Source organism: Colias philodice, chromosome 27, assembly GCF_061535455.1.
Source record: "Colias philodice isolate Cphi_HAF_F1 chromosome 27, ilColPhil1 Martin Lab GWU primary, whole genome shotgun sequence".
Taxonomy (NCBI): Eukaryota; Metazoa; Arthropoda; class Insecta; order Lepidoptera; family Pieridae; genus Colias; species Colias philodice.
The window spans coordinates 3,460,242-3,472,555 of NC_143112.1; the positions used below are offsets into that span (position 1 = coordinate 3,460,242).

Here is a 12,314-nt window from a genome sequence, read left to right on the forward strand (position 1 = left end):
ATTTCGTGCTGTACTTCGAGAACATGATTGTATTGAATTTATTTACATTATTAAGCATTTTAAAGGTTTTTGCATGATTTGTCTATGTAGAAAAAATATTTCTATAGGTACTTGGAACTGCTTTACATTTATTGAAAAATATGTATAATATTTAATTTTTTCTCATATTCTTGTATTAAATTTAATATATAGGGTAGGTAGTTGTAGTTAATAGCCTTTCTACATTCTATTATCGAGTATTTTTTACGAACGATTATACAAAAACACAATATTTTATTGTTTTTATTGTCAATCCTTCTGCAAATTAGATTACTACACCATGTTCTACATATCACTCCTCCACAAACATAATTAAACTCCAAAGTCCAAACCACTTCCATACAAATACAATTTCTAAAAAATAAAATGCCGCATCCAAATTTACCTAATCCTACAATATGTTCAGCTAATAGACAACGTCCCAGTGGTGTGAGTTTGACAAATTATCCGTTTTACTTTGTTGTAACTATTGTTATGGACAAATGTACGGGAATCTCTTTGCTAATTATATGCGAGATTAACAAGAGTTTTATAATTGTAGCACTTTATAATATGGAGGTTGTTTTTTGTTTGTATTTGGAATTTTGAAAATACAATTGTTTCTTGAATACAATATGAGTAGACGTAGAAAACATAAAACACTGCTAAAAATAATTCCTTTGTAAATAAAACTCAAAGCTCTACTTAGTTCTATTTTCACATAAGTACTCATATTCACTTGTTAATATAATTATTTTAAAAAGCGGATGATTCAGTCTTCGTTATATACGTTTATAAGTGTAATAAAATTATTTTATATGATAAGTTATCGATATCTGCTTAGAAAATAGTATTTTCTTCGTTACTTTATAACGGCTGGACTGATTTTGATAGATTTTGTTATAATTATAATAACATTACTTTATCATGTAACATTTTTTCCCATTTTTTGAATCCATGCCAATCCGAGGCAAATTGAATAGACTTTTATAAACTAAACCAATATTAATATAGAAAACAATTATTTAAAAATCCAGTCCCCAATGCAAGATTGTGCAAAAAAAAACATAAAAAATCCTACCCAAGAGTTTTCATAAAACTAGCTTTTATAAGTGTAACGCAGTTAGGGTTTATTGCATTTATTAAAATATGCAGTTGACAATTTCGTCCATCCATTGTATTATTTTTAAAAGTTTTGTATAAAATATTTTTGGTGTATTGGCTCTATGAAGAGATGATAAATAAATTTGTTTTTTCAGAAATTTTAATGCTTTGTATGAAAATATTTTATGTAGGTACCTAATAAAAATTGATAATCTGTACGTGCTTTTGGATTTCTGAATAATTACTTTTAGAACAATAAGTAATTATTTGGCAGTAATATACATTTTTAATTTGCAAGTATTCAAGTCAATTACCAAAAATATTGACTTAAAAATGTTTAACAGTTAAAAAAGCTGCATAGTTGTATGTTACATTATTATATTTTCTATCTTTACCTATATTTTTTCTTCTCTTTATATATGAGTGAATGAATAATAAGTCTTATACACAGACAGATATTCAAACCATACACTTACCTGCCACGTTCCACGTATCTCTATGAAACATACATTCGACAATTAATCTGCATTATAATACAACAACGATACCTTTTTGCACGCCTCATAAGCGAAGCGTTGAGGTGGTACTACTGTCACTTCGCGCAAAACATCTGATTTTTCAAACTTAAAATGTCTTTATGTATCATACATTGCACTTGTAAGATAATACATACACACACATATTAAGAAAAAACACTATTTTTAACGTTCATGATATTTTTGATGTCATTTTTGTTATTTAAACTAGTTAAAAAAGAGTTTAAAAAAGTTCTGTCTTGGACGTCCGTGTGTCTGTATGTGCGGATCCTTTTTCTTGTTAACACGATAGCGACCAAAATACTTTACTAATCGAGTCTTTTTTTTTCTCTTACGCTTGAGTATGCTCAGGAATAGAACCCTTTCATTTTTCAGGGTCTGATTCGATGTGGTTTAATTGTTATTAAATAAACAAAAATAATAATTAAAAATATTTATTAAAAAAAAATTATGAGGCGTGCACTTTTGGATTTTCCAAATTATTTTTTACTCTAGATAGGGAAGCGCTTGACCACAATCTCGCCTGATGGAAAGCTAAGATGCGGTCTAAGATGGTACGCGCTTCCCTAGTAGGTACCGGTTCACTCATCGCTTGAAGACCCCCATATTGTACCCCTATATTATCACCGCGATATTATGTTTAGGGAACACTCTAAAACTCATACGATATAATAATATAGACGAGCTTTATTTCGCGGTTTCGCCCGCTTGTCTGAAACCTAATAAATTATATGCTAAAAAACTTGAATCACTCTATATATAAAAAAAACTGCATCAAAATCCGTTGCGTAGTTTTAAAGATTTAAGCATACATAGGGACATATAAACATAAGGGAATAGGGAGAGAGGAAGCGACTTTGTTTTATACTATGTAGTGATACACAAAAACGGTTTAAACCAAATACCGAAAAATGAACAGGAAACGTCAAATTGTAATCTAATAAGCGATTTTATTCACTTATCTACACCCACTACAGAAATTATCACTTCTGCTTTCTAGCGGTGATAAACAGAGATATAGAAAGATATAATTTACAAGATGTGTATCGGAGATCACGATTTTATTAACTGTATCGTAGATATGTATGTAATCTTTTCATCGAAGTTATTGTGTCTATTCTGTATAGAGCTTTTATAACTAAACTAACTTAAGCCTGCAGTTTTGACCGTTGCCATTATTTATAAAAATCGATTGAAACATTCGTTTATATGACCTACTCTAATATTATAAAGAGGAAAGACTTGCTTGTTTGTTTGTTTGAATTTAATAGGGTCCGAAACTACTTCACCGATTTAAAATGAGTTGAATATTTTTCCATTAGAATCCTACAATATCCCTAAGACGATGGGCTATATTTTATGATGTTGCTATTACGGGTCAACCCAGGCGGAGCCGGGATGAACGGATAGTAAAGAAATATTACTAGCAAATAATTCACACTATAAGTTTTAGCACAGAATATATTATAATAGTACTACATTTTAGTACAACTTTCTTGTCTCTAAAAATGCAAATTTAGGAACAGATTTCCTTAAAAATCTCACGAATAACGTTCACTCTTTTGCTCTAGTATTTTATTACGTACAATTATTATCAAACAAAAAGCGATTCTCAAAGGAATATAATGTTACTTGATCGACAGTTAGAACACGTGGGAGGAACGGTAAAACAATGCAAGGTTAGAGGTAACTGCATACAAAACATAACTTTGTAGTAAGAATAATGGAGTTGGTAATAAACGATTTGTTTTTAAGTTAATTTCTGTGTGAATTTAGTATGCTTAATTTATATAAGTAGTTTAGTATGCTTAATAATATGTATTTGCTTATATAATAAATATAATATTATAAAGAGGAAAGGTTTGTATGTATGTAATATGTATGTATGTATGTATGGTTTTCACGCATAAACTACTGGACCCATTTTGATGAAATTTGGCACAGATAATCTTTAGACCCTGAGAAAGAACATAGGCTACCTTTTATTGCGAAATATGTACCACGGGCGAAGCCGGGGCGGACCGCTAGTAATAAATATATTAAAAAAATGAGAGCTGTATAATTGATATGGCATTATAATGAATATTTGATACTGTATGAAAGGAGAGTACCAAGTTAAAATTATTCAAAACTTATTTCTTATCGAAGACTTTTTCGTATATTGGTGAGCGTGTTTGTTTCACAGCAGATATTTAATATTGTACGCCATGAAATTTAATTCATTATTACATACACTTTTTGTCCTTAACTTAATTAGAAAGAACAGATTACTTAAAAAGAACACATCCAGGATTGTAAAACTATCCATAAATTTTACATTTTTCATATACTGAACTATAGGCATCAGAACCATAAACATGTTACAAAAGACAAAAACAAATATTAACCCATATTGCCAAAGCCACATCCAACATTCGTGCAGCAGTGTTACAAAAATTCCTTTGAAAAATGGGTCCGATTTGCGCTCTGCTTACACCCGTGGGAGTATCAAAGCAAGTCATCATAATACACAATAGATCGTTTTCTCAGAGCCATAATAAATGGATGTTCATTTTTTATATAGGTTCATAAGTTGTGCTAAATCTTTTAATGTGATGATCTCGTTAGAAAAGTGATAGTGCTTTTTGTGAGCGAATAGCCGCCGGCCCTGGCTAATATGTATATATAATACTAGGTTTCCGCCCGCGGCTTCGCCCGCGCAGTCAAAGAAAAACCCGCATATTTTATTTATTTATTTATTTTTACACTTTATTGTACAATACCAGTAATAAAAAACATAATATATAATTTAACATAGAGAACATGAATATGGTAAGTGCACAATTGGCGGCCTTATTGCTTAAAGCAATCTCTTCCAGGCAACCGTAAAAATAAAGGACATGTACGATGCTGGTTAAACGCGAAGGCGCAATCAAAAAGAAAAAAAAAAGAATAAATAAAATCAAGGATAAGAAAACAAAATCAAAAACTATCGAAAATATTATATAAATAACAATGTATACAAAACTCAATAATATCAATATTACATACATACTACATCAATACTTAAAAAATAATAATAAATACAATTATATATAAGATATATATCTTATATATATATATAAGATACATAAATATGCCAATAAATAAAATATAATATACTATACATAATATTAAACATTGTATATACAATACAAATACAAAATCATATAAATACATACATATACATAAGATAAAAAAGGTAACTAAATAGTGGAAAAAAAGTGCTCTTTGACAAGTGCTTTGAACATATGCGGTGATTTGGCGCGTCTGATAGTCTCAGGGAGAGAGTTCCACAGTCGAATTGCTAGGACGGTATAGGATGAGTTAAAAAAATTGGAATGGTGAATAGGGGTGGATAGGAGAAGGAGATCAGAAGAACGGAGGGAAAGGGAACTATTGGAATGTAAATATTGGAACTGATTCTTAAGGTAGATAGGAGTTTTCGGGTCAAACAGGATAGAGTACAGGACTTGAAGGATGTGAGTATTCCGGCGAAGACGAATAGGGAGCCAGTGAAGTCTTTTGCGAAAATCAGAAACATGATCGAACTTGCGTAAGCCGAAGATGAATCTGATGCAAAAGTTTTGCAGCCTTTCGAGAGCGTCCAGTTGATATTCGTGAAGATCGGGATAACAGGAGTCGGCATAATCCAGGAAAGGGAGTAAAAGGGATTGTGACAACGCAATTTTGGTAGAAATCGGAAGGAAGTTGCGCAACCGACGAAGAGAAGAAGCAGAGGCATATACTTTTTTCTGCACTTCTTTAATTTGATCACACCAGGATAGGTTTTCGTCCAAGTGCAAACCAAGACTTTTCACCTTTTTACTGAAGGGAATCATCGTGCCGTCTACCGTAACACTAGGTAGATCTTCCCAGTTAATTCGACTTGTGAGCTGCCTACTTCCCAAAACAATAACCTTGGTTTTTTCAGGATTGATTTTTAAACCATGGTCTTTACTCCATTTAACGATGGCAGCTAGCTCAGTATTTAAGCGAAAAATCTCGTTCGGTAGTTCAGATAAAGAGGCGTGCGAATATAATTGGAAATCGTCTGCATACATATGATAGGGAGAATTAATATTACTGGAAATAGAGTTAATAAAAATTGAAAATAAGAGAGGAGACAACACGCCACCTTGCGGAACGCCAGCATTTACGTTACACCAAGAAGAAGACAAGTCTTCAACCATGACACGCTGCCGACGTCCAAACAAGTAACTATGAAACCAGTCAATAACCGTTGGAGATATGTTGAGAGAGCGTAGCATTGCTAACAAAACATCATGATCGACGGTGTTAAATGCGTTGCTAAAGTCAAGTAGAGAAAGTAATGTTAGCTGCTTGTTGTCAAACCCCCGGCGAATGTCGTCTGTGATTTTGATAAGAGCAGTAGTTGTGCTGTGACCTGGTCGGAAGCCAGATTGAAAAGGATTGAGGAGATCGTGAGTATTGAGGAAGCGACTTAGTTGCTCTTGTACTAAGCGTTCTAAAACTTTAGACAGGAAGGGTAGAATAGCAATAGGACGGAAGTCTGAAAGGGCAGATGGTTTAGGATTCTTAGGAAGAGGAAAAATGTGAGCATTTTTCCAATTATCAGGAAATTGGCCAGAGGAGATGGAAAAATTTAAAATATGAGTGATAATCGGGATAATGATAGGAAGGATGGGAATGATCATGTTCCGACCAATACAGTCACTTCCAACCGCCTTAGAGGTGATTGACATTATACTCTTCTCAACACCACAATCGGTAAACTGACGCAAAACAAACGGAGGAATATCAGGAGAAGGTAAGGAGTTAAGGTAATTTAATGTACGGGATTTAGAGTTAGCGTCAAAGTCCAAAAAAGGACTAGAGAAATGAGAATTTAGATCATCAATATTAACTGATGATGGAAAAGATTTTTGCGTTTTCCTGCCAATACCAAGAGTTTTTAGGAATTTCCACACTTTAGAGGGGTCGCCGTTTTCGACAGATTGGGATATGTGACGTCGTTGTGCATCCCTACATAATGTATTGCAGCGATTTCGAATTTTCTGAAATTTTTCACGATTAGTATCCGAGTCTGTGGAGTTTAATTTTGCCTTAGCACGAGCCTTTTTTTTTAACAACGATTTAAGTTCAGCCGTCATCCAAGGAGCAGGAAGCTGCTTCAACTTGACTGGACGTATTGGAGCATGAATATCAAATAAGTTCAGTAGTAAAGAGTTGAAGAGAGCCACCTTATCGTTAATGGAATTTTCAGCGTAAACAACCGACCAATCAATCTTGAGAGCATCTTCACGCAGTCGATCATGATCGATTCTACCAAAATTGCGTTGCATGACAATTTTAGGTTTAGTTTTGGGTGGTTTCACTGAATAAGAGAGGAAAATGAGGTCATGATAGGAGAACAAGGAACCAGGGCATTGACCATGCTTAGCAACATGCTCAGGAGAGGAAACTATGATGAGATCAAGGAGAGAAGGTGAACAGTTAGGAAGGGAGTGGGTAGCTTGAAGAGGAAGGATGTTAAGGTTATATGAATCAACAACGGATATCAACTTTCTACTTCGATGGTCATTTTTGAGAAGGCAAGTGTTGAAGTCACCCATAAAAATTACATGTTTATAGAGAGGAGAAAAAGAGTCAAGAGTACAGTCAAAAGAAGAAAAGAAATCAACACGAAGGTTAGGCGAATAAAAAACTCCTAAAAGAATTTTGGCGTTAGATAAGGTGACTTCAACAAGAAGATGCTCGGCCGCATCAGAAGGCGGGGGTTGGGGAGAACAACTAACAATAGAAAAAGGAATATGATTTCGTAAATAAATTGCTACCCCTCCACCCGGCCTTCCAACGCGGTCGTTACGTATTAACTCAAAACCTGGGAGATTGTAAGCTACAGAAGGTAAACAAGGCTTTAACCAGGTTTCGGAGATTAATATAGCATGAAGTGAATTAACATCAAACGATGCAAGAAATTCAGGATAGTGTGCCGGAATACTCTGAGCATTAATGTGAACGACATTAAAGTTTTTTTGTTCATTACAGAAAAGGGAAGGAATATCCAAGGAAGAAGGAGAAGAGATGCTATGGAAACTGTCATCACCTGAGGACCTATCAGAACACACAGAGATAAAAGAATCACTATCGGCTGCACTAATATTCAGAGACATATTAATATACAATATATATTAAATATAATAAAATAAATATTTACTAATTTAAAATATAATATATAATATTATATATATGTATATATAATAAATAAATACAAAAAATAAAATAAAATGTATATATATTTTTAAGTATAGAAAAAAAAAATGAAAATATCTTGTATAAAAAGTTAAAAATCGTACATATCCTTTACCACCAGATATTAACAGAGGATCAAACAAACACGTATAATGATTTTATAATAATTACAACTATATATGGCAAAAGTGCAAGAATCTATGACAACAAGTAAAACTTCATCAAACGTCAAACAATATTATGAGAATTGACTCAGGAATTGACCATGAATTGACAGTAAATAAATGACAACTGACAGTAGACAGACTGACATTTAAATCAAAATAATAATAAAGCAAGCGGGTAAACACTAAAATAATTGTTTGATATTTCATTGAAGTCCTTATTCAAAGTAAAAAAAAAACAAGAGTACACAAGGAGGTTTAAAACTAAATGTAAAATAGACCAGGAAACATTAGTTAAACAACAAGAGCGATAGATATTGAGCACAACATTAACATGATTTAGAGTTTTGAAGAAAAAGTATAGAAAACTATTGAAATTAAAGAATAACAAGAATGAATATATGGAAATATGATCACTTAACTCTGCCAAATCGTTTTGGCCTCACATTCTCTAACTGTTTGCCGTCCTTGGGTAAAGTTGGTGCAGCAGCAGCAGCGCTAGGGGAGGATTTAGAGATGTTTTCAAGATCAGACATCAAAGTGACCTTGTGTTTGGAACCATCGTCAGCTTTCACAATAATGCATCCATCTTTGGTCCAACAATTTGTTATTCCAAAACGCAATCTAGCAGCCACAAAAATGTTGTGCCTTTCTTTGATAAGAAATTCTGAAATAGTGTAACCACTTCCTTTTAGCTCCGTCTTTGAAAACCAAATACTGTTTCTCATTGTCAAGTCTTTAAATTTGACAACTATGGGTCTGGGCTTATCCTTCCTTGAAAACCCCAAGCGATGGCAGCGTGAAATGGCATCCTCTTTAAATCCAGGAACCTTCAAATGTTGATTCACAATACTAGTCACCAAGTTCAAAGGAATTTCTTTGGAAGCCTCCGGAATGCCATGTATCAGTAATATTTTCCTGCGACTCCTCATCTCCAAATTATTGTACTGGTTAGAGAGTAATGTGATTTGATCATGTAAGGCTTTAAGGGAAGATAGTACGAATGACTGAAAGGTATTAAATTCAGCAGCCAATTTGGAAGTTGGACTACTTGAAGCAGGTTGCGAGTTAACATTATGAAGAGTTTGCAGATCATGCTGAAACTCAGCCATCCGTTTATTGAAAGAAGCTGTCATCTCCATCATGGTTTGTTGGACAGATTCCATAGTGCAGTAGTATAGTTGAAACAGTGAAAATGTGAAAGAAGAACCAGTGATATTATATAGTGTTCTAAAGTTGGAATTTTTATACTGGTAGGTAAAGGCACTGTATTAACACACAAATATGTACAAAAACATTGAAAATAATCAGAAATACTATATAAAATTAGTAGAGTTCTTTAGAAAAACGTTACGCCTTTTTGTGCGCCTACCCGCGAAAAAAAGTTCTACTACGCGCATAGTTCCCGTTCCCGAGGGATTTCCGGGATTAGGTCATTTTCCCGGGATAAAAAGTAGCCTATGTCCTTTCTCGGGTATCTAAATATCTCCATACCAAATTTCATGAAAATTGGTTAAGTAGTTTAGGCGTGATTGAGTAACAGACAGACAGACAGAGTTACTTTCGCATTTATAATATTTGTATGGATTATAATCTTTTAATAATAGCTAACTCTGTAATTCAAAATTAGTGTAGACATCGTTGTGAATACTTTTATAAATGTTATGTTATACAATTGTATTTAAAATTAGAATAAATCATTATATTATATATGAATAATTTATTTTTAATTCGGATCCATCGCCTCGCTGTTATTGTTATAATATTCGTGTAATAAATGGGTGATTATACAAAAATGGGGTAACTTTTGAGGATATTTTGTTTACTATATTTTTTATACCAGATTGTTACAAATTAGGGTGTATATGATAGCTAATCTAATGAATATATTGTTCCAAATCGGGCCAGCCAGTTTTTTAAGTAGATTGTGAGATATTTTAAATTTTCTGAAATTGGCCTCCAGGGGACTGACGAGGCTAACATGGTACTGATAAAAAACACAATTTTGTAATATTCTTAAAGAAATTGAATGAAAATTACTACAAATCTCTCAGTTTTAATAATGGCACATGTCTTTTAAGTATTAAAATCACTTAGTTACGTTTAAAAATGATAATTAATAATATGTGATACTGGGAAAAAACAATGTCTCAAGTTTCAAAATAGCCTTCTGACATTTAACGCTACGTGAATATTCTTACTCTCTTACTTAACTTTTTCTACTTTGACTTCTTAGTTTTACTTGATATTTCAAGTAATTCACAAACAATAGAAACAAAAAAAACGGCCAAGTGCGAGTTGGAGTCCTAAAAAACCTATTTTTTATTATGTTTGTAACTAAAAATTTACACTTTTAGCAATTTTTCCTTATCTGTGTTATAAAGACGTTGCTATTTACCAAGTAGAAGTAAACTATATAGCAGTTTATAGTAGACTGTATACACTGCAAGCATCCTGTGTGTTTTTTTATTCCCTTGCGAATATTTAATTTTGCGGAAATTTGCAGTATTAACGGATGTAGGTATCTTTTGATTGCGTTGCGTTATAAGTTTGATTTTTTTACAGCCCCAAGGGTTCTTAATCTTGAGTATCCAATATAAATTTCAGATTGATACCTCCACGCGTTCCAAAAAAAACGTCTTAACAGACAAACGGACAACAAAGTGATCCTATAAGGGTTCTGTTTTTTCCTTTTGAGGTTCGGAGCCCTAAAAATCTACCAATATTTATGTTAAAAGTACTAATAATAGTAAAATTAAAAACCAAAGTCTCGAATGAAAGTCTCATCTGAGTTTTCATAAGAGCCCCTTGACATTTTTATAATGTTATTAAGTATATTAATTAACTTTTATGTTATTTTGAGGTAATTTTACTTCACAGTAATATACGTATACGTATTTATCTAATAAATATAAAAAGCTATGCCCTGAAAGCATCAAAATCAATAATTAAAATAAAATAAGATCTTTTTTAATAAAATTATTAGTAGTTTGTTTCAATAGCTCTTTTCTTTGCTACTCTTTCTTAAATGTTTCTTCCCTAGTCAAATTCAGGTTCTTTTAGCGTGGCGCATGATGTTTTAAACTGAAATATAAAATAGAAATGCTTATACCAATAGCAATCAAGATAAAAGTTCTCAAAAACGACAGAATCATCAGTACTATGGGGTCGCGTCAGTCCTCTGGCACGATATCTGACAAAGGACTGATGCCAGCGGATTGATGAAAAGGGACTTAATATGAGGTTATAATCACAAATTATGTTTTTTTGCCTAATTTCTAATATCAACAAACTATATTTTTACAAATCATAGTTAACCATTTATAAATGAAAATAAAAATCGGATTAACAATAAAATAACGACTCACCATAGGACTGAAATGTTGACTGGCGCAGCAAGATTTTAGAGGACAAACACAACCCTAGCGCTGGTACAGTTATGACGGCCGTCAAAATATGCGGTGCACAAGTAACTTCATTACCAACATTAATACTTAGACAGGGATTTGACCTCGACTTGGTGATATTTAGCGAGAATTTCGAATTTAAAAAACACACAACGGACTGACTAGTGAAAACGATGACAAAGTTTAATTTTATTTTTTAAATAAAATGGAAAACATTGCGTTATGAAATTTGTAGTATATAATACTATGTACATCAAAGATTGTAGTGTTTTTGTAAGTTTTCTTAAATCGATGATAATGTTTAAACGATAGTCACTTGATTGTTGGTTTTCGGAGTTGTGACATGCCAAAGTACTGACATTTGAGGTATTAATTTATTTTTTTTATTCATTTGTATTTTAAATAAAGAAGTGAAATTGAGTGACCAAATAAAGGACGCTTCATTGTTTTAAAATAGATTGTTATTTGAATAAAATATAATAAGACTTTGTTTAAATTGGCTGATGACATCGAGTTACCCCATTTTTGTATAATCACCCAAATGTACATTAAAAAGATATAAAACATGCATACACATTACACAACCATTTAGGGCCGATTTTTCAATGCTTGGATAAAACTTATTCGTCGAATAATGTATAAAACTACCATTTTAAAAACGTATTCTAATTGCCCGTATTTGACAGTTTACGTGACATTTTAATATTATCGTGTAAAGCGCGTCACACACGGTGAAGATACTATAATATTTTATCTTAAGATACTGTAATATTTTATATTACAGTATCTTAACGCATCCGGTATCAGCGTTCGGACCATCATTTTTCTTT

The 12,314-nt window shown here is 32.5% G+C and overlaps 2 protein-coding genes across 2 annotated transcripts in view; one reads left to right on the forward strand and one right to left on the reverse strand.

Moving 5' to 3' along the window:
• Positions 1 to 12,314, forward strand: part of LOC149476548 (uncharacterized) — a 328,274-nt gene that overhangs the window by 271,618 nt on the left and 44,342 nt on the right. The gene's annotated exons all lie outside the window — the stretch shown is intronic.
• LOC149476552 (uncharacterized) lies at positions 8,491 to 9,243 on the reverse strand. The gene has a single exon (XM_089711641.1). It carries the CDS (start codon positions 9,241 to 9,243, stop codon positions 8,491 to 8,493), a length of 753 nt encoding a protein of 250 aa, XP_089567767.1.

Bases quoted from the DNA above. Each gene is read 5' to 3' on its own strand.
- LOC149476552 (XM_089711641.1), bottom strand. From the start codon at position 9,243: ATGGAATCTGTCCAACAAACCATGATGGAGATGACAGCTTCTTTCAAT.